At 50.6% G+C, this 23,293-nt stretch overlaps 1 protein-coding gene across 4 annotated transcripts in view; it reads right to left on the reverse strand.

The window, feature by feature from the left end:
• The window catches only part of NIN (ninein), a 77,635-nt gene that overhangs the window by 37,559 nt on the left and 16,783 nt on the right, over positions 1-23,293 (reverse strand). For all 4 annotated transcript variants that reach the window (XM_071557194.1, XM_071557195.1, XM_071557192.1 and 1 more), the window contains exons 4-13: positions 17,816-17,979; positions 11,750-11,789; positions 10,295-10,482; positions 9,110-9,256; positions 8,028-8,195; positions 5,906-6,042; positions 4,412-4,552; positions 3,190-3,364; positions 2,575-2,685; positions 1,757-1,846 (exon numbers count right to left, since the gene is read on the reverse strand). In XM_071557194.1, coding sequence (XP_071413295.1) covers positions 1,757-1,846; positions 2,575-2,685; positions 3,190-3,364; positions 4,412-4,552; positions 5,906-6,042; positions 8,028-8,195; positions 9,110-9,256; positions 10,295-10,482; positions 11,750-11,789; positions 17,816-17,979 — 1,361 coding nt within the window. The remainder of the gene's footprint in view (positions 1-1,756; positions 1,847-2,574; positions 2,686-3,189; positions 3,365-4,411; positions 4,553-5,905; positions 6,043-8,027; positions 8,196-9,109; positions 9,257-10,294; positions 10,483-11,749; positions 11,790-17,815; positions 17,980-23,293) is intronic.

Here is a 23,293-nt window from a genome sequence, read left to right on the forward strand (position 1 = left end):
GCAGGCCCTGGCACAGGTTGGGCAGAGAAGCTGTGGCTGCCCCATCCCTGGAAGTGTCCAAGGCCAGGTTGGACAGGGTTGTTTAGCCTGGAGAAGAGGAGGCTCAGAGGTGACCTCAGCACTGTCTGGAACTGCCTGAAGGGAAGTTCTGGCCAGGTGGGGGTTGGTCTCTTCTCCCAGGCACTCAGCAATAGGACAAGGGGGCACGATGGGCTCAAGCTCTGCCAGGGGAAATTGAAGTTGGAGAGCAGAAAAAAATTCTTTGCAGAGAGAGTGCTCAGGCATTGGAATGGGCTGCCCAGAGAGGGGGTGGATTCCCCATCCCTGGAGGTTTTTCAACTGAGCTTGACTGTGGCACTGAGTGCCATGATCTGGTAAAGGGACTGGATTTGGACCAAGGGTTGGACTTGATGATCTCAGAGGTCTTTTCCAATCCAATCCATTCTATGATTCTATGACAGGGCTTGGAGTGACCTGGGCTAGTGGGAGGTGTCCCTGCCCATGGTAGGGGGTGGGACTGGATGGCCTTTGAGATCCCTTCCAATCCAAACCATTCTGGCATTCCATGATTAAAAATACTTAAAGGTGAAAGTACAATGTGCTCCAGCACCTTTCCCTTTATTCCTTTTTCCTGTGACCTTTTATTAAACATCAGGAATCTTTATGAGCAGTCAAGAAGTAGCTCCTCAAACACTGCTTGAGAAGCTGGATCAGAAGAAACCAGAAGCAAAAGATCAAATTAGGAACAAAATCCCTTCATTCTGACATTTACCATCTGGTACTTCTGCCCCTTTGCCAGCAGAACATCCCAGGTGTTTGTGCCAAATGCCAAGCACTTTGCTCCATGACCAGCAGTGATTGTGGGGAGTAACTCCCTGAACACAAACACAGAACTCTGCACCTCTGAAAGGCTCAGAAAGCAAACCTTGGGGACTGATTTGTACACCTGCCACACTGAAAACCAGAAAAATCAGCTGCACATCAAGTAGTGTCAGTTCAACACTTATTTCTACAAAATTTTTGCCTGTAAACTGCAACTTCCCAAGAGAGCTCCTGTGCTGTTTCTGAGCACACAGATCTGCCCTTTACTGAATGAAAAGCATCAAGCAGAACAGACCACAGAGCCACAGAATTCCAGACTGGTTTGGGTTGGAAGGGGCCTTTAAGCTCATCTCATTCCAGCCCCTGCCATGAGCAGGGACACCTCCCACTATCCCAGGTGGATCCAACCCGGCCTTGGACACTTCCAGGGATGGGGCAGCCACAGCTTCTCTGGGCAACACCTGAGCTGGTGCCACTGCAGGCCCCAGAAATTAGATATGCTAATAGATAAGCTGCAGGTTCACCTTAGAGAAGTCTCTCCCATACAAGATCTGGGGAGAGGACAAACTTTCCATTCTCAGTTTTACTTTAAGAAAACAGCACCAGTTTGGAAACCAGCAAAATGAGGATATTTCTGATTTCTGCTGTAAGTTCCTGCAATTCTGAATTCCCAGGAATGCACAGACCCTCTCCCAGCCCACCCTTGGGCCACCTCATCCTCTTGGATCAGCCAGTTGCCTCTGTGGGAAGAGCTTTCCAAGCCCCTCCGCAGTGTCCTTTGCAGTAAGGATGTGACACTTGGGGACAAGGCTCAGTAGTGGCCTTGGCAGTGCTGGGAGTGGTTGGATTCCATCTTAGAGGGATTTTCCAACCCTCGTGGTTGTGTTGCTCTCGGTGAAGGAAGTGCCAGGTCTCAGCCCTGGGCTGCACTTACTCTGCACTGCTGCTCGTACTCGCTCTTGATCTGGGTCAGTCTCTCCTCCTGCAGGAAAAACTCTGCACTGTTGGGATCCAGGTCACCAAACTGAAACACAGCAATGGGATCCAGTTATTCATCCAGCAAACAGCCCTGGCCAGCACAGCATGGATGCCATTCCTGCAGCCTATCACTTCTCCCCTCTGAGTTTTTTTATTTTATCTAAAGAAACTCTACTTCCCTGCTAATAGAAACAATGACCAACCTCCCTGAAAACTCACTTGGAGTTTTCTAGTTTAGCATGTGCACATCTCAGAGAGACAAATAATCCCAAGCTTTAAAGGAAGCTGGAAAACAGATCCTGTGTGGGAAGCCCAGCACACGAACCTCTGTCTATGGATGCACAAACTCAAATGCCTTTGGAGAAGTTGATATTCTGATGAGTTTAAAGTAACACAGCCCTGATCAGCTGTTCACCTCCTTTTCCACCTGATCTCAGCAGAGATGTTATGGAACTCCTCATGGATCACCCTCCCTGGAAAGGACCTGCACATTGGGTTTATCCAAAACTTGGCAATGGGGAAAAAACAATCCCTCCAGATCTGCAGGATGATTCCTTCATTCAGAGCCTTCCTAATTTAATTAGAACAAAATTATAGTTAAGGTGGAGTATCTTTAACTTCCTTAGCTGGAAGGCAACACACGTCCCCAGGGCAGGCTGTGCCTTATTCCCACCTGGATAAGGACCTCAAGAGCCTCAGTTCAACTGGCAGCTCCACTGCAGTGACTCAAAAGCAGTTTAATTCTGAAATCCTAGTGGGAAAAGGAGGATTTACCTTCTCAGCCAGGACGTTTTCCAAGTTCCTCTGCAGTTTGTTTGCCAAACTTTCACACTCAGCCAGTTTTTCCCCCGTTTCCAGCAGCTCGCTCTCCAGGCGGCTGTTTTCCTGGAGCAAACAAAAATCCCCCCAACAGGCTCAGCATTTGGAGGAGAAAAATATAACCAGCTGTTATCTCATTCAAAAAGGGATTATTCCCAGTCAAACTGGAGCAGGACACTGCCCCAAGACAGGAACTATGAATCTGTGTGAATCCCAGCATGGCAAGGGTGAACACTGGACTTGTGACAAGTGTCAAAACGCATAACAAGTTTCCTTTAGATGTTTTGGGGGTTTTATTTGTTTTTAAAGCAACATTTTAAAATGTTTCCAAGATGTTTTACCTCCTGGCTGGACAGAAAATGATCCAGCAAGGCAACTGTGCACACACACTTGATGGTGGCAAAGATCTGAACCAAAGCCTTAGGAATCCAAGGAACAATCCAAAAACCAATTCTCATGGATACACATCTACCTTCCTGCTTAAATTGCTTTTGACAAGCTCAACACACATCACAACCCATCCTGTCCATCCCTCCCTCCTGGAGGAGACCTGCGCTGGGTCCCTGTTACCTTCAGGGACAGGGCCAGGCGGTCTCGGATATAATTCTCCTCCGTTTTCAGCTTCTCAATCTCCTGCTCCAGCTCCAGCCTCTGTTTATTCGCCTGCTGCAGGATCTGCTCCCGCTCTCTCCGCAGCTCGTTCTTCAGAGCCGCGATTCGCTCCTTGTACTCCTCGTCCAGCTTCCTGCAAAGGCATCAGAGAGAAGAATCACAGAATGGATTGGGTTGGAAAAGACCTCCAAGATCATCAAGTCCAACCCTTGGGCCAACTCCAGTCCCTTTACCAGATCATGGCACTCAGTGCCACAGTCAAGCTCAGGTTAAAAACCTCCAGGGTTGGGGAATCCACCCCCTCTCTGGGCAGCCCATTCCAATCCCGGAGCACTCTCTCTGCAAAGAATTTCTTTCTCATCTCCAACTTCAATTTCCCCTGGCAGAGCCTGAGCCCATCGTGCCCCCTTGTCCTATTGCTGAGTACCTGGGAGAAGAGACCAACCCCCACCTGGCCAGAACTTCCCTTCAGGGAGTTCCAGACAGTGCTGAGGTCACCTCTGAGCCTCCTCTTCTCCAGGCTGAACACCCCCAGCTCCCTCAGCCTCTCCCCACAGCACTTGTGCTCCAGTCCCTTCTCCAGCCTCCTTGCTCTTCTCAGTTGGGTTGGAAGAGACCTCTGAGATTATCAAGTCCAACCCTTGATCCAATCCCACTGTGATCACTCCGTGGCCTGGGCTGGTGATCACAGTGGGGTTGGATCAAGACATAGTAGATTCTCCGTCCCTGGAGGTGTTTAAGAGGACACTCAGTGCCACCTCCAGTCCCTTCTCCAGCCTCATTGCTCTTCTCAGTTGGGTTGGAAGAGACCTCTGAGATTATCAAGTCCAACCCTTGATCCAATCCCACTGTGATCACTCCGTGGCCTGGGCTGGTGATCACAGTGGGGTTGGATCAAGACATGGTAGATTCTCCGTCCCTGGAGGTGTTTAAGAGGACACTCAGTGCCACCTCCAGTCCCTTCTCCAGCCTCATTGCTCTTCTCTGGCCCCGCTCCAGCCCCTCAATCTCTTTCCTCAACTGAGAGGCCCAGAACTGAACACAACACTCAAGGTGTGGCTTGTTAGAAGAGCTTGTTAGAAGCAGCATGTGGGAAATGCTGCTGGGAGTGGTGGCACTGCCTCTGTCCCCATGTCCCTGTGATGCCAGGGAGGAGGGCAGGGATGACCTGGGACAGTACCTGAGGTTGTACTCGTTGCGGCGCTCGATCGCAGCGTGGTGGTCGTCCACTTCAGAGGCCATCAGGGATTTCAGCTTCTCAGCCTTCTCCAGGTCTGACCTCAGCTTCTCCTTCTCTCTGGCCACTTGGTCAAACCTCTCCCTACAGGAAGCAGAACCATCCTGGGTTAGGTCACCCCTCCCTGCTCCCCCAAAGAAGGTTTTTGCCACAGCAGAGAACAACAGCTCAGAAAGCTCTCCAAGGGTCTAAACTGCATTTAGTCACCAGATGTGAACTTGCACCCATAGCTCTGGACATGTCTTGATATCTCCATTGGTCCTGAGACCTCAAGCTCCCTGAATTCATCAAACCCTGGAATCATGTGGGCTGGAAAGAACCTTCAAGATCATTCAGACCCACCCCTGCCATGGGCAGGGACACCTTCAAATATCCCACATTGCTCCAAGCCCTGTCCAGCCTTTCCTGGGACACTCCCAGGGATGGGGCAGCCACAGCTTCTCTGCCCAACCTGTGCCAGGGCCTGCCCACCCTCCCAGCCAAAGATTCCTTCCCAATATCCCACTTAACCCTGCTCTCTGGCAGTGGGAAGCCATTCCTCTTGTCCTGTCATTCCAGGCCCTTGTCCAAAGTCCCTCTCCAGTTCTCTCAAAGCCCCTTTAGGCACTGCAGGGGCTCTCAGATCTCCCTGGACTGTTCTTTAGACTCACCAGTCCCAGCTCTCTCAGTCTGTCACATCTGAATATGAATATTATTAATATCCTGAATATCCAAATTATTAAAATATTTACAGTACAAACAATACACCACAAACAACTGGAGTTGGGCACATGGCAAAGAAATGCAACAGTCACACAACAGGAATTAACTGAGAGTGAGTCTCCAAAGTGGGATGGACAAGGTGATCAATTACTGTGTGGGAAGAAATACTTGAGCTTCTGCATACATTCCATACATTCTATTCATTCTGTATATATTCTATATACATGTATATGATTTATAAATCAATAAATATACATACAGGGAAGTGTTTCCCATCTCCCACACTCTCTCAACAGAGAAACCTGCACAGCAAGTCTGGTGCAATGTCAAACTGTGTCGACTTCCAAATGAATCAAGTGGGGGTGCAGAGTGACTTTGTACCTCCCCTCACATCTATCTCATGGTTAAACATCTGGGTTGGATGATCCAGTTTGGATTAAAGGCACTGATAACAAATTGCAGCAGCCTCTGTCCTAAGCTGTGCATTCCTTGGCCATCCATGACCCCTGGGAATAGCAGTGACCACTTCCAGACTATTCCCAGACCTGCTTTCATTTTTTTTTATTTTTCAACTACATTTTTCTGCCATCCCTGGGGATGAGTGTTTTAAAATAAACGAGGCAGCTGGAAGTTTCTGAGCAATCCAAGACCCTCCCAGTGCCACATTGACAAGACCCCCATTGATGAGCTGCTTGGCCGAACGGAGCCGCCGCTCCAACGATGCCACTGACTCACATGAGGTGTCTGATCTCCGTCTTGAAGCTCGCCAGGGCTGCCTGGTGGACCCCATTCTTGGTGATTAGCAGCTCATTTTCCAGTGCCAGTGTCAGCTCTGTCAAGTTCACCTTCCCATCCAAGCTGAAGTCCAAAGCCTGAGGAAACAACAACACTCCGTTAGAGCAGAACGAGCGTCCCTGCCCTGCAGGAGCCTGGAGATGTCTGGGCATGAAGTGACAGGATGGAATGAGGAGGCTCAGAGGAGATTTCTGCTCGCTAATTAATCTGTCACAAACGCCTTTGGGGCAATAAACCAGACATCTCTGCCACCTCCCTGCATTCCAGAGCTGCTGCCAGCTGTGGAGATGGGAACTGTCCCGGTGGTGCTGCAAGATCGACAGGAAATTAAACCCAGGCCTGATGAAATGCACTGATTCTCCAGAGGATCTAATGACAACAGCCTTTCCTAAATATCAGCTGCTGCAGGAAAGTGGTGGGAGATGTTCCTGTTAAACAAACCAGCTCTTGCAATAGAGGCAACAGAAAAAAAAAGGGAGGATTTGGTGGCAAGGATGCCACCTCTAAGAAAGCAAATTATTATCAGCAACTGCTTGGAATTTTATAGATAGCAGAATGGTTTGGGTTGGAAGGGACCTCAAAGCCCATCTCATTCCACCCCCTGCCATGGGCACGGACACTTTCCACTAGACCAGGTTGCTCCAAGCCCTGTCCAACCTGGCCTTGAAGCCTTTTCTTTTGTATTCAAAACACACATGGATGTGGCACTTGAGGACATATTCTGGTGGTGACCAAGGCAGTGATGAGTTGGTGGTTGGACTCAATCTTTGACAGGTCTTTTCCAACTTAAAAGATTTCATGATTCAACTTAACTCTGCAGGAGCACAGAGCAGAGCACAGAAGGGCTTGTGGTGGGGCTAAACCACTGCAGACACTGGAGAAACCACCCCAGTGGCACCAGTAACAAAGGAAACTGCCAGTGAAAGCAACACCAGAAGAGAAGGTCAAGGTGGACACACAAATCGGTTGGAGATGGTCCCACTTTCTCAAATTGTCCTGTGTGAGCCCAGGCTATAGGTGGGTTTCAAAGTCTGAGCAATAGCAGGGGTTATTGCAACCTGGATATGCAATATCCATATGGATATTGAAGTCTGGGGAATCACAGAGTCATCCTTGCTGGGAACCCAGTGATGGTCTCCAAAGACCATCACATGAAATTATCTTCTCCCACCCACAGCTTCCAGCAAGATGGACAGGGATGGGATTTACTGAGGCATCTGATTTGGATCCCAAACACCCTTTTAGTCTACAATAGAACCCCAAGGACTGGGCAGGGTTTCAAGTGCTGGCCCCAAGCTCAGCACCACCAATAATTCAGGTCACCCCAGTGCTGAGAGGTTTGTAGGTACAGCTGTTCAGGGAGGGAAAGGGATTAAATTGCTTTCTAACAAATACGGGTGATCCTTTGAGCTGAGCTGGAAATCACATTGTATTTTTATTATTTAGGTTCCACCTCTCTGGGATGGACCATAAAGCAAGTTATTGGAAATTTCACAGAACTCCTGGAACTAGGAATTTTTATAGAATCCCAGAATGGTTTGGGTTGGGAGGGGCCTCAATGATCATCCCATACCACCAGAAGGACAAGGGGGCACAGGCTCAAGCTCTGCCAGGGGAGGTTTAGGTTGGATATCAGGAAGAAATTCTTTGCAGAGAGAGTGTCAGGCATTGGAATGTTCTGCCCAGAGTGGGGGTGGATTCTCTGACCCTGGAGGTTTTTAAGGTGAGACTGGATGTGGCACTGAGTGCCATGATCTGGTAATCAAAGTGGGGTTGGATTAAGGGTTGGACTGGACGATCTCAGAGGTCTCTTCCGACCCAACTGATTCTATGATTCTAGGGGCAGGGACACCTCCCACTATCCCAGGTTGCTCCAAGCCCTGTCCAACCTGGCCTGGGACACTTCCAAGGATGGGGCAACCACAGCTTCTCTGGTATACTTTTAAAAGGGAAAAAACCCAAGGATTTTTAAGGGGAAAATAACAACTCATCTCCAATCCAGCATCCAACAGTGGGGGACAACACCACACATGCAGGGGGTGGGGGTGGAGCTGGTGCTCACCTTCAGGATCTCCTGGCTGTTCTCAATGCCCTCCTGGTGCCAGCAGTCCAGCACCCCCTCCACGCAGCCATAGCCCATGCCATCATCCAGGCTGGAGAAGAGGGAGAAGCCGATGGTGCTGGGCATGGCCGAGGGGGTGGTGGTGCGGCGCCCGCTCTCGTCGAAGGACTGCCAAGAGAGAGGGTGAGGGTGTGACAGGGCACGGGCAGCGCCAGCATCTGCCCACCCCGTGCCCACAGAGCCTTACCCAAGTCATTTCCCTCCTCCAAGGATTAGGGATTAAGCTCTGCTTTCCCTCCCTGCCCAGCAAAATCCCAGTGGGAGCACCCCCGCTGACCTCACGGTGCCACTGGGCACTTTGGATTGCAACCAACCCCAAGGAGGGGCAGTGGCAGAGCTGTCCCCAGGGCTCCAGAAGTATTTTCCACTGCTTATTTTTGGGTTTGAGTGTCACTCCCCCTAAAAATGCTGCAGAGGAGCTTTGGGTACAGCCCTCAGCTTCCAGGCCAAGCCAGGGAGTTGATTTCAAACTCTCTCTCAGAAAATTATTAATAATTGGAAAAGAGATGTGGGACCTGCATGTCTACAGTACCCAACCTGCCCCAGGGATCACCTCCCCCTGCACTCAGTTTATACTGGCTGCCCCTGGATCCCTGGGAGTGTCCAAGGCCAGGTTGGACTGGGCTTGGAGCAACCTGGGCTGGTGGGAGGTATCCCTGCCCATGGCAGGGGTGGAATGGGATGGTCATTAAGGCCCCTTCCAACCCAAACCATTCTGGGATTTTACAAATCTATACCATTTACTTACTGCACTTCTCAGGTTGTCAGAGCCATTTCCCCTCTACCATGAGGGTGTTTCCTGCTTTATCTCCCCCAACTCTCCCAAAGAAGCATTTTTTTTTTCTGAGAGAGAATTTGAAACCCACTTTTGGAGCAGCTCCTTGTCACCACCTCCTGCCTCCACAGGGCCATCACAGCAGCCCCTCCAGGGACAAAGAGGGAGGAAGAGGAGGAGACAGGCTCAGTGGGATTTGTTCAGGACTTCTCCTCCTGTTATCCCAGGATGCAGCTCAGTGTCTCACCTGCATGGAGAGGTGCCTTTTCAGCTGTCGGTACGGGGTGGAGGCCGAGGGGGTCAGTGACTTCCCACTTTTAATCAGGCCATAAAAGAAATCCTCCACACTCATGGTCCCATCTTGCTCCAGGTTGTGGAGCACCTCTTCAAGCACCTGCAAGGAGACAGAAATCACACCTAGCACCAAACCAGCACAGGAACAACCCGGCAGAGAGAGAACATCCTATTCCCAGAGCTCCAAAAAGAGCAAAGCAAGAGTTACCCGGTACCACATCAGCCCAATTCTGGCACAGCAACCTCCACATGGAAAACTGCAGACACAAACACCATGAGAAAAGTTTCTGGTCATCTTGGAATTTCTATTTAATGAAGCAGCATGAAAAAACCCCCTCACTTCATTCTGCTCCCTGGACAGGGTGACCTCAGGAATTCAGCACAATGTACTGAGAGATGCCAAACCCTCAGCATCTTAAAGTGACCAGGCAAAAAAAACCCCAGTAAGACACTGCAAGGTTATAATAAATCTATTTTATACTCCAGGGCATGCTGCTTTCTGAAAAGCAGGACTAGAGATGTTCAGATTAGTCCCTTACTATTTCTTTGTCTACATTTTATCTTTTCCATTTTCTGCCTTAATACCCTGAAAACATTTCATTGCAGGTGCTGCAAAGGAATACCTGCTCAGAAACATGTCTTAGGGAAGGAATTATTGCTTTAATTTAACTTACTGCATGTTGTTTTAAGATACAAAAAGTCTGATTTTTTTTAATAAACCTAAATCCTAAGTTGACAAGAGACTTTCTTTGCTAAAGAATTCATTTTCTCTTGGACTTTTGCTACAGGACAGAAACAGCCCCCAGGCCTTCACAAAGTCAAAAACAACCACCTATGAATATTTAACCCATGTTTACTGTCTAGCCTGAAGATTCCTGGGATTAAGGAGACATGCTTGGAATCCAAGAAATGTTCATAAATTCCAGTTTCCCCTGCAATTGCATGAGAAGACATGCACATTGTATAAAGTTGGGAGCTGCCTCCTCCTAGAGCAGCCACCCACATCTGATGGTTTGACACCAGAAATACTGCTGGAAAACCAGGAGCTGGGAACTCCTTGCCAAGTAGCAACCTGTTGACCAGGACAGGTTTTGGGGGGACACACCACATTCCAGGGGCACGGGCAGTGGTCGCTCACCTCCCCGGCCACTGTGTGCAGCCCATACTGCTCACAGATGGACACCAGCTTCTTCCTGTTCAGGTGGCCATCCCTGGTGATCCCAAGGTGCTCACACACCTCCTGCAGTTTCTCCTCTATCCAGTCTGGGCTGGGTGAGGTGCCAGGGGAGGCGTTCAGGTCATCCGGGTTCCAGAAGCGCAGCTGTCCTGGAAAGGGGGGAGATTGCTCTGGTTTTTGGAGTGGCCACCAGAAGACCTGGGGGTTCTGCACATCACAGGGGATCTGCTGCTGCATCAGGCAGAGTCTCCTTCCTTGCTCATCAGATCCCAGAGGATGATTTGTCTGAGCTCATGCTGCTCAGAGCACACTGGGGATTTTGGGGTGTGGATGCTGGTCCCAGCAGGACGGGACTCCACCAGAAGGTTCTGCTCAGCATTCACCCCACATGTGCCACCACAGGGGAGGGAACCCCAGGTCCATAGAATCATGGGCTTGTTGGGGTTGGAAAAGCTCTCTAAGACCATGGAGTCCCACCATTCCCCCAGTACCACCACTGACCCATGTCCCCAAGTGCCACATCCACAGGTTTTAAGTGCCCCCCAGGGATGGGAACTCCGCCACAGTCTTGGGCAGCTGTGCCCATGCTTGACCAGGTTCAGAGTGACCTACAGCCAGGACAGTGGCCAAGAGGATCTTTGGGAATGTGGATGAGTCCAGTGGCCAAAGTGGGCAGGGGAAGGGCAGCTCCCCATGCAGGCACAGGTGGAGAAGGGGCCTCTCCTGCCCTGGACAGTCACAGGATCAAGGCAGCTGCACAAGGTCACCTCCTGGGGCTGGAAAACAGCTTTAGGAGAAAAAAACATGGTTTCTTTGGATAAGGGTAGGGGCTACAGAGCAGCTGAAATGCAGAAGGGGTGTTGAAGCAATTAAAAGGATTTTTTTTTACAATGAGAATGGTAAAACACTGGCACAGAAAGGTGGTGCCCCATCCCTGGAAGTGATCCAGACCAGGCTGGACAGGGCTCTGAGCAACCTGGTCTAGTGGAAGGTGTCCTTGCCCACAGCATGGGGTGGAGTTGGGCATTTTTAAGATCCCTTCCACACCAAAGGACATCATTTTATGGTTCTGTGACAATCAGGGAACATTTAACAACTGGTTCCTGCTGACATCTAGTGCCCACCGAGTTCCACTACAGCCAGCACCCCCCAGGGCAGGGGTGGGCACCACGACAGGGCTGTTGAGGTCAGGGACACCAGGATGAAGAAGGCAGAGAGGGTAAGGCAGGAAATGTGCCCTCCGAGGCCCCCTGCTTTAGCTTTCAACCCCAGGTGCACCTCCCTGAGCTCTGCACCAGCCAGGCTGGGATGCTCCACACACCCAGCTGGCCCAAGATCCTCCCCATGTGCTCCTCTGACTGATCTTCAAAGCTGGAAGGAGAACAAGCACAAGCAGGTGCTGCTCTTGTCTCTCACCCTCGGCCTCGTACTCCTCGCTGTCTCGCGTCTTCCAGCACTGTGGAGGAAACAAAAGGTTCCTGAGTTATTACTATTGCAAGACATCACCCTTATGAAAGAGACTCAGAGAAGCACTCAGGGAGCTGCAGGGCTTCAGCAATGCTGCAGGGCTTTCATCTCCCTGCTCCCTGCAGGCTGGGCTGGCAATCCGTGGCTCTTTGATCCTGCCTTGCTCTCCAGTGGGGAGGAACCACAGCAAGAGGCACCCAGAGCCCTGCAAAGGCCCCAGGAGAGGTGACAGATCAGAAGCTGGCAGGGGATGGGAAGGAGGGGTTTGCCGTCCTCATGCCAAGGACCAAAGGTGTTAGGAAAACCCTAGGAATAGGAGGGACTCTAACTGGGATTTACCTAAAAGGAGCAAATTCAGCCCAACATATGCTAAATCCATTAAAAAAACCAAAACAAAACATAAAAAACCAACCAAGCAACCAAACAAAAAAAACACCAAAAAAAGGCAAAACAACCAAACAAAAAAACCCACAACTCTTGCACCTCCACTCTCCAGACCAGCACAGGAACAGGGATGCAGATTCCTAAGCAACCTTTCCAGGGAAATAAATCAAAAAGGATTGGTGCTGCTTGTCTTAAAGGTGTTGATGGTCGAGGTGATGGGGATGCAGGGAAGGTCATGGGTACAGCTGCTGCCTGGGTTATCCTTTCCTCCCAGCACTCCATTTCCCCTATTCTGGCCCATGTTTAACCAAACCCACTCCAAAACTCCTCCACCAACTGCAGCTCTAGGTCAGGAGACAGACCTGTGCTGGCAACAAGGACCAAAAAACCCCCACTCTGGTGTTCTCAATCCACCCTGCTCCCTCTGGCAGCACCCCACGAGCTCAGGCAGCACCAGAGCAGGGCAGAACAGGATTTAAGATGATTCCCTCATGTACTACACGTTGTCTCATCCCTGCCACTCCTGTACCAGCCAAGGGTATTTACTCCCACGTGACACGAACTTCTGGTTCAGCAGCAGCCTCGGCAGATGTTCCTTCTCCAGCAGTACAAGTGGATCCTTCTGCCTGCACGTGACTGATGGATTTGGAGGCAAAGTCACCCAGGACATAAAGAGGCTCTAAATCATCACAGAAAAAGTTCAATACGTCTCATTGAGATTACAGCTAAAAGCCATTAATCTACAACGTTACCATGGAAACTGGATTAGGTCACTGGACTTTTTTTAGCTCTGCTGCTTGTTCCCATTTCAGCTGCAGGACCAGGCAAGGGCCCTTTGCTGCCACAGCATCAGTGTCCCAACAGACACAAAAAACAGGAGCTGAGGCAACAAATACCACCAAATCCCATCCCTGGGAGTGTCCAAGGCCAGGTTGGACGGGGCTTGGAGCACCCTGGGACAGTGGGAGGTGTCCCTGCCCATGGCAGGGGCAGGACTGGATGAGCTTTAAGGCCCCTTCCAACCCAAACCATTCCATGATTCTATGTAATTACCATCTGCAAAGACAGAAAACAGCCTAAAAACTACATGAGCTGCCACAATCCCAGCCCTTAAGTGCCTGCAACAGCAGAGAGGGGGTCTCTGAGTACCTGAGGTACCACCTTTGTCCTCGTGGTGACGGGCAAGCTGAGAGGAATCTGCTCAAAAGGCAGATCCACTGTGTCCAAATCTCCCTGTATAAGCAACCTAATTATATTTATATTTTATAGCACCAGATCCTTTCACTGCAAGGATGCCTCAAACCCAAGAACCTCAGAACCCAAGAACCAGAGAAGTGCAGTTGCCTCATCCCTGGAAGAGCTCATGGCCACGTTGGATGGGATTTGGAACAACCTGGTCTAGTGCAAGGTGTCCCATGATAGGGGGATTGGAACCAGATGGTCTTAAAGTTCTGTGGTAGTTTTGGCTTTAGTTTCAGTTTAGGCCTCAGTCTTCGCAGGCCTCAAAGGATGTGACAGATTAGAAGGGACAAACATCACCTGACTTAAGCAACCAAAGAGGTATTTCATATCATCTGACAGCATCAAGAAGTGTCAAGAGGTATAAAAAGAGAGAGAGGAGGAACTTCTGTCTCTTTTGGGTTTTGCCTCAGAAGGGTAAGGATGCCCTGCCCTGCCAAGATTAGGCCTTGCCACCCTCTGCACTGTGTTATCCAGGGAGGTGAAAATTTTCTTGTTAATTTTCTCCTCTCTTGCTGGGAGTTTTCTCTGCAAGAGTTTTTGGGAAGTTCTCTGAGGAATTTGTATTATTTGGTTGGGTGACTTGGTAGTTGGTGTTGTCAGTTTGGTTTTCTTTCTCTCACATTTGTATATATATGTATTATATCATATTCTGTTATTAATTGTCTTTCTTTTGTATAACATAAGAAGCTTGCTACTTCAGGTTTTGGTTGGGGTTTTTTTCCTCTCCCTCCTTTTCCCTTGGTGGTGGGGGGGACCCTTTCTCTCTGTGTTGGGCAGTCATCATTTTGCCAACTCAACCCAAGACAAATTCCCTTCTGACCCAAACCATTCTGGGATTCTATGAAACCACAACACACAACTCCACAAACACCCACAACCCCAAAAGGCTGAACACAGCAGGGTGGGCTGTGGGTTGGAACCCCCTGACAGGGCTCGTGTGACCCCCGGGCAGGGCTCAGGGGTCCCTTTGTGTGCTGGGGGCTCGGGGTCAGGAGCACAAAGAGGGGCCGGAACATCCCGATGGCAGGCAGGGCATTGTTCCCTCAGCCCCAGCAGTGCTACAGCTGGCCAGGGGTCACACACACTGCAGGCACCAGGATCCCGGGAATGTGGGATTCTTTGGGAGGCGCGTGCTCGGCCGGGACGAGGAGCAGATGGCCGCGGCTTGCGGCGCATCTGCAGCCTGGGCCGTTTGCTCGCCGGGGCCTCCCCCCCAGAATGAAGCAGCAAACCCACCTCTCTCTCCCCCCCTGCCATCTGCTCCAGACAGACAGACCTTTGTTCTCCCCCAGAATATATTGCTAATTAAAATGATGATCAGGAGCACACATCGAGCCTGCTCCAATTCGCAAGGTGAGCTGTGGCCCCGATGGTGACAAACCTCCTTCTTCCCAGATCCAGAGATCAGCTCCCTGGGCTGGGCAGCCACAGCACAGACACCAAAAAGCTGCCAAACCTCCACACCCCCCTTTGCCAGGTGCCTTCAGCCCCAAAGTCACAGCAATAACACACCCTTGCAGGAAGCAGGGGCTATCCTGAGCTGTTATCCACAAATCCTGGCTTTACAGGGTAATCCCACTTTGGGAGACTCACATCAAGGACCCAAAGACAAGGAGTTTCAACCCTAATCCTCCCAAAAATTTTGCTCTAAAGTCATGCCATGCTGAAAACAACTCTGTGCAGAAGCAAACGCAGATGATGGGAGGGAGCAGCTCCAGTAGGCTCTGAAGGGACAGAGCTGAGATGGGACAGCACTGGGATGGGACAGCAATTTCTCCATCCTCAAGGCCAGATTGGACAGGGCTTGGAACAACCTGGTTTAGTGGAAGGTGTCCCTGCCAAGGCAGGGGATTGGAATGAGATGATCTTTAACCCAAACCATTCTGGGATTCTGTGAACCTGCAAGTAGGAGGGACCTTTCCCAGGGCAGAGCCAACAGCTGGGGAAGGGGAGGTGACAGATGCTCCACAGTGAGGACTGGAAGTCAGCACAGGGGACAAACCTCGTGCAGATCAGAGGGACCCTCAGGATCCCACCATTACCCCCCACTCACTGCAGGATCAACACCAAATCTACACCCAGCTGCTCATTTCTTATCCAATAGCACCTGAAAAACCACTGGGGATGGAGGTCACGGAGCCTCCCTGGGCTGCCCATCCCTCCAGCCTCTTCCCTCGCACTTCCAGCCAAGAGAACGGGAGGGAGGGAAGGAAGGAAAACTCTCAGACAGAGCCTGAGCCCTTTTAATTGGCACTGCTTGAGAGCAAGCACCAATTAAGCCACCCTGTCCCAGTTCTCAGGCCACAAACAGCCCAGGACGGGGCCAGGCTTGCGGAACGCCGGCGATGTTTGTACACACAACAGGAGAACACTGGGAAAAGGCTGCTGGTGGTGCCAAGTCCCAGGGAATCAACGCATCAGGAGCCTCCAACACTTCCCTAGGACCCCTGGACACCTCCCAGCAACTCATTCCCATGCATACCAAGAGGATCTGCTTTAGAGAGATAGCAGTGCTGATAGAGCAGGGATTTGACAAGTTTAGCCTGTTTTTAGCTTAATTTGCAAGAGAATTAACCACCCCATCACCCCAAAAGGTGCAACAAGCACTCCCAGCAGGGGGTTGATCCCACCCCGCGGTTACATCCCAGCTGGGTTAATTAACTGACCCTGTTAATAGGCTACCCTTTTACATCTCCCTAACAGCTAAAACAGGGGAGTAAGATTAGAGTAGCCTCTTCCATCAAGGGCATCGCTTCCCTGGGGGAATGTGGGCAGATTAACACTGATTCCAAGGTCAGGGCAGTCCATGTGGCCAGCTCCAGGAGATGGATGAACATCCCTGTGGTGGTGAGCAAAGGTCACTGAGAGCAGGGAAAAGAAGCTGGCTCTGGTGGAAAAGCTTTCCCTTGAGGTGAGGGGGTTTTTTTTGTTTGATTTTTTTTTTAATTTTTAAGATCAACTGCATAGCAATAACATTGAAAACCTGGAAATTTCTCCCTTGCTTTCCCATGCAGAGTTGGGTGCCCTGCAGAGCCCCCCCCTGTGTCACAAGTGAAGCCAAGAGACAGAAGGGGAGAAAGCAGCAGCACTTCTCCTTCCCACTGGACAACTCCCACCCCGTGCTCCTGAATCAACAATACTTGGCAACCCAGGGCAGGCTGGAAGCAGCCCAGCTCCTGGGAAATGCCACTGTGGCCGTGCACCAACGCACACCAATCCCACCCACTCAGCTCCTTTGGCTTTTCTGTCTGGGGAAGTGAGGGATTTTTGGGATTCAAAGCACTGGCACAAAGGGAGCCACAAATTTCGGTCACAAAACCAGGAATGAAAAAAAAAAAACCAACTGGGTTTTGGAGCAAGTTTAAATCACCATCCCAAAGCACCCACCACCCCTTTTCCCCATTCCTTCTGCCAGAGATCTGCAGAGCCACGGGTGGATTTTGGCAGCTGAGCTAATGGATGTGGACGTGCTCCTTCTGCTCCCAGCCCACACCTCGTTAGCCACGGAGGCAGCGGGACAGCCCTTCCCTAATTGCTGGCTGTGCCGGAGCCAGGAGAGCAGCGAGGCCAGCGGTGCCGGCACACCGAGCACGTCACCACCAGCACATCACCCCTGGCTCCTTCCTCCCTTCCCACAGGGGCCATGAGGATGGCAATTTGGGGCTGGGGCATGGGAGGTTGTCTTGGTTTTGTTTTGGCTTCCCAGCCCCCAACCTGCCTCTCCTTCTTCCTCCGCTCCTCAAAGTGGGGGAAAGAAAAGGGGAAAAGAAAAAAACTTGAAAGAAACTGAATTAAGTTGGAGTATACATGTATTTTCTAAATGCTTACAATTAAATATACACAATCTGCACCCAACACAGGAAAACTTCCAGGGGAGAAAAAGTGGGAAACAGGGACAACAAAGGGAGAAAACAGAACAAATAGGTACTACTATACACCCCCACCCACCCCAGAGGCAAACCAGTACAATACAATCCTACCAACAACTCTCAGAAGAAGAAGGCCAGCTCTTTTTCATACTCTCTCCCTCTCTTATGTTCTCTGATCTCCTGCGTGGCTCTGACAAGGTTCCATAAGCAGCAAACTCCCTGCTCCCAACAAGACCTGCCACTTCCTATCTCCCCTCTCTGATATCCTCCTTTGTCATGTAGGAGGGAAAAAAAAACCAAGTGGGGAATACCTGGGAGATGAGTCTTTCCCAAGTTACACCTGGTTACTAGAGAAGGCCTGGATCAAAACTACCACAGAGGTGCTGCCTGGAATGGCTGATCAATGTCTTTGCTGGGAAAGCTCCAGTGATATCTAAACCAAACTCCACTTTGGATGTGGGGAGCAGCAATGTCTGGGGGATGACCAGCCCAGCCTGAGGCTCATCCCTTCCCTGCTCACCTCCTCGCTGGAGGGGATGTGTGGGGGATGTTCCTCCTCGCTCAGCGGCTCGATGACGGTCACCTCGGCAAAGTCCTCCACCGACTCCTGGAACTCGGGCAGGGAACGGCGGCCGTAGCGCTTGCCCCCTTTGATGTACTTGGGCTGTGCTTCTGGGGAGGAATCTGGGAAATTCAAGCACAGAACATGTGGGTAACATGATTTTTTTTTTTCAGATCAAGCTTTCAAGTCACAGCATATGGAGATGGTTTGGTCAGAATTGCCACCACCATTCCCACTGGACAAGGACCACTGCCCTCACCATGGGCCTGATCATAGAATAGAATGATAGAATCATAGAATCAGTTGGGTTGGAAGAGGCCTCCGAGATCATCAAGTCCAACCCTCAATCCAACCCCACTTTGATTACCAGATCATGGCACTCAGTGCCACATCCAGTCTCACCTTAAAAACCTCCAGGGATGGGGAAACCACCATGTCCCTGGGCAGGCCATTCCAATGCCTGATTATTCTCTCTGAAAAGAACTTCTTCCTGATGTCCAACTTAAATTTCCCCTGGCAGAGCTTGAGCCCCTGCCCTCTTGTCCTACTGTTGGTTGCCTGAGAGAAGAGACAACCCCTACCAGGCTACAACCTCCTTTCAGGGAGTTCCAGACAGTGCTGAGGTCACCTCTGAGCCTCCTCTTCTCCAGGCTAAACACCCCCAGCTCCCTCAGCCTCTCCCCACAGCACTTGTGCTCCAGTCCCTTCACCAGCCTTGTTGCTATTTTCTGGACCTGCTCCAGCCCCTCAATGTCCTTCCTGAACTGAGGGGCCCAGAACTGAACACAACACTCAAGGTGTGGGTTAGGATTGGTTCTGCTTCCCCCTAAAAAAAAGCTGTCACAAAGTAAAATCAGCACTTCCTCTTCCTCACCCTTCCCCAATTCCCAGATCAAGTTAACAGGATGGGGGAACGCTCCTCAACCCTGCCAAGAGCCTCGGATGGAAAGTCCATTAGGTCTCTCCTCCTTGCACTAATCTCCATTAGCAGCACCAGGCAGGTTTAATTAGGGACAGTGTTGCTCTTGGGCAGCTCAGATCTCCAGATCCCTCAGACACCTGGGCGACTGCTGCTGCTTTCTGGGGATTTAAATTTCAGCTCCATTAAAAGCACAAAAACAACTGGGCAAGTGGAAAAAAAAATGGGGCAAATTTGGAGGCAAAGAGCTCTCACAAGCAGCTGATCCGGGAGACAGCAGGGCAGGTCCCAGCCTGTGTCGAGCACTTCATGCCAACTGCAGGATCTAAATAACCCTTTGGAGTCCTCATCTAATTACAGGGGCTCAACATTCCCCGGCTCCAGCTTCCCACAGCAAGCCCCTGCCTTTGGGGACTGAATTATCCAACAGCACTGGCAGACAGGGATCAAAACAAAAAATAAACAAGCACGTTTTGGGTTATTTTCAGTGCGAATCGCCCGACGTCTGGAGCAGGGGGCAAATTAAGAGAAGGACCAAATTAACCAGGGATTCAATTAGGGGAAGGCTCCTTGCCACGCTTTGTTCCAGTGTTTGCTAACCTGACTGTCTGAACCCCCCCAGGACTCCATCATCTTTTATTTTCTGCCACTTGCCGTGGCAAGAGCAGCAGCTTTTGAAAATTTTATTTGCAGAGGGCTCTGATATGAAATAAATGCAAGCCCTGCAATACTAATAAGGCACAGGGAAGCTGCTCCATCACTGACAAAGGAAAGCAGTGGGTTTCTAAACCCCTCTACCCAAATGCCTCCTCGGATAATATTCCTTTAGATATGGAAGAAAAGGCTTCAAGCTTGTTAGAGGGGGGGAAAAAAATATTCCACAACTTAGCTATGCAATGAATTATAAAATACACAGGCCGAGGAGTGCTTTGATTCCTGAAGCCTCGCACTCCATCCAGCCGTGCTGCAGCTCTAGGGAACAAACCCGGTGCAGTGTTTGAACAAGGCCATTTTAACAAGATTTGCTGCAGCTGGGACTCAGCACATGAAAGTTGGGAGATGGAGGGAGCCGATAGAAAAATCTCGAGGAGACAGGCTGATTGAGAAAGAGCCCCAGAACAAAAGCAAACCTTATCACTCCTATTAAAGCCTGCCCGGTGGTGAACAATCTCCATCCAGCAGCTCCCTCTGAAATGCTAATATTGGTGGCGACTCATTCACCCTGTTATTTTCTCCCTCCCCGAACAAGAGGGCTGGGGGCTTTGTTTGTCTTCAGGAATCGTTTTTTATTCCTAAGACAGGGATGTACCTCCCCGTGCCCATCTGTTTTGGGAGAGATGTGGAAGGGAAAAGAAGCTGTAATTTGGCAATGGTGAAGCTAAAGCTGAATTTCGTTCTGGATTTCCCAAAGAATCCCATTCCCAACCCTGCCACACTGACAGTGTGTTTAACCCCTGCTGCAGCTGAAAATCCAGCTGTATGTGGTCACCCTGCCCATGGAAAGGGGTGGAATGAGATGGTCTTCCAGGGCCCTTCCAGCCTGAATTATTCCATGATTCTGTGAAATACAAGTGCCCTCATGGTGAGCACCCTGCAAGCACAGGAATGGGAATCTCACAGAATCCTAGAATGGATTGGGTTGGAAAAGACCTCCGAAATCATCAAGTCCAAACCTTGGTCAAGCTCCAGTCCCTTTACCAGATCATGGCACTCAGTGCCACGGCCAAGCTCACCTGAAAAACCTCCAGGGATGGGGAATCCACCCCCTCTCTGGGCAGCCCATTCCAATACCTGAGCACTCTCTCTGCAAAGAAGTTTTTTCTACTCTCCAACTTCAATTTCCCCTGGCAGAGCTTGAGCCCATCGTGCCCCCTTGTCCTATTGCTGAGTGCCTGGGAGAAGAGACCAACCCCCACCTGGCCACAACTTCCCTTCAGGCAGTTCCAGACAGTGCTGAGGTCACCTCTGAGCCTCCTCTTCTCCAGGCTAAACACCCCCAGCTCCCTCAGCCTCTCCCCACAGCACTTGTGCTCCAGTCCCTTCTCCAGCCTCGTTGCTCTTCTCAGTTGGGTTGGAAGAGACCTCTGAGATTGTCAAGTCCAACCCTTGATCCAACCCCACTGTGGTCACCAGCCCAGGGCACAGAGTGCCCTGGGCTGGTGACCACAGTGGGGTTGGATCAAGACATGGTGGATTCTCTGTCCCTGGAGGTGTTTAAGAGGACACTCAGTGCCACATCCAGTCCCTTCTCCAGCCTTGTTGCTCTTCTCTGGCCCCGCTCCAGCCCCTCAATCTCTTTCCTCAACTGAGGGGCCCAGAACTGAACACACCACTAAATGAACATCTCCCCACTTTTGTGTTTTAAGCATTTGGAGGCTGCCACCTGATTTTCCTCCTCTTTGGTCTGAGCACCCTGACTGAGCTTTTTTCTGTAACTAAAAAACTGTGAAGCCTGAGAACATCCCCAGGAGAGAAAAGTGACCCTTCACAGCCCGAGAGTAGAAAGTTTGCCCTGACTTTCAAACTGGCTGTGCCTGAGCCCAGTTCCTGAGGAGATCCCAGCTCAGGCCCCCTGAAATCCTGCTTCCAGAGCCCTGGTGCTTTTATTAACACTGGGTTACAGCTCTTCCCCCACCTACGCCACCACATCCTGCAGCCCCATCCCTGGAAACACAAATCCATCTCCTTTCCAGAAAGCTTCATGCACCATCATCCCTCAACCATGGGTATCTCCCACACCTGCAGCACCCTCTAAGCCTCTCCATCCCCTGCTTTCCCAACTCAAACTCCCAGCACAGGGATCAGTGTCCTTGATGCTCCTACTATTCCAAATATTTAAGGAATGCTGAGCATTCACACCAGCAAAAAGCAGCGACCTGAGCTCCCCAAATGCTGGAAATTCAGGGATGAGCTGAGGCAAGCAACAGTAGGACAAGAGGGCAGGGGCTCAAGCTCTGCCAGGGGAGGTTTAGGTTGGATATCAGGAAGAAATTCTTTACAGAGAGAGCACTCAGACCTTGGAATGGGCTGCCCACAGAGGGGGCAGATTCTCCAGCCCTGGAGGTTTTTAAGGTGAGACTGGACATGGCACTGAGTGCCATGATCTGGTAAAGGGACTGGAGTTGGACCAAGGGTTGGACTTGATGATCTCAGAGGTCTCTTCCAACCCAACTGATTCTATGAACAGCTTCTCATTCCCAGCCAAAACTGAGGAATAAGAGCCATTAAAGCTGAAAAAGATGTCTGAGATCATCAAGTTCAGCCTTAGATGGAATGAGCTGCTCAGTCCAGATGTGCTTTCAAAAGGAAAGGAGGAACAGGAGGGAAATGTCAAAACCAAGGCTTGCAGTGAGGAAGATGCACATGAGACAGCCCTGTGTGATATTATCCCAAAAATAAAGGATATCCCCCTGTATTGAACAGCAGGGAAGATGCTCCTGTCCAGCCTCTGGCACCCACTTCCCCCACCAGCAGGAAGCTGCTCAGACTCCCACTACTGCATGGCTGAGAAAGCACCAAGAAAGGGAAAAAAAGAGAAAAATAAAATAGGTTGAGCCCTCCCTGCCTCCTCCAGCCCTTGGCAACACTCAGGCTCAGTAAAACACACTCCAGAGCTGGTGCCTAATTAAACACCAAGGTCTGATCTGCCCCTGGGCTGGGGGCAAGGGTAGGAGGTTGTCAGAACAAGCCTCTCACCTTCCTGCCCATTGCCCAGAGGGTTTGTGGCCCCCAAAGTGCCTCCTTAATAAAAAAAATAGCCCACTTTAAGTCTAGAATTCATGAGACTTCCCTGATTTGAGTGTGCAGACAAAAACCATCAATTCCCTTCCTTGTTGCCATCTCGGCAGTGAAACGTCTCCATGGCTGGAGATTTACACTTGATTTTCTGCCTTTCTGCACCAGATAAGTCATTTCAAAATCCTGCTCTGCCCTCAGATGCTTGGGAAGGAGTGGGAGGGGGGGCTCTCCCCTCTCCTGGGCCCAGCATCAAAGCCCTGCAGCTCAGACAAAAGGGGGTTTAGAGCAGGAGGAACCCTCGTCCCACAATCCCAGCGTGTAGAGGTGAAATTAATTTCTTTGCTGCTTAAGATTTGGAAGGCAGGGATGCTCCAGCTGCTGGGCAGAGCACATGGCAGCTGGGATCTGCTAAATCCTAATCCTCCCAGGCACCAGGTATGTCTGAACTCCTCCAAGTCCCTCTTGCATAATTCATGCTCAGCAGTGGAGGTGGAGAGGAGCCACAGCTGGGTCACCACAACCCAAAAATCAACATGTTTCCACCCAAAGGTGTTGTCTGTGCCTCAAGCACCCCTGTGTGGGCAGTGGCACTGGTTTGATACCTCTGTTGCAGGCACCTAGAATAGAATCACAGAATGGATTGGGTTGGAAAAGACCTCTGAGATTATCAAGTCCAACCCTTGGGCCAACTCCAGTCCCTTTACCAGATCATGGCACTCAGTGCCACGGCCAAGCTCACCTTAAAAACCTCCAGGAATGGGGAATCCACCCCCTCTCTG

Source organism: Pithys albifrons, chromosome 6 (assembly GCF_047495875.1).
Source record: "Pithys albifrons albifrons isolate INPA30051 chromosome 6, PitAlb_v1, whole genome shotgun sequence".
Lineage (NCBI taxonomy): Eukaryota > Metazoa > Chordata > Aves > Passeriformes > Thamnophilidae > Pithys > Pithys albifrons.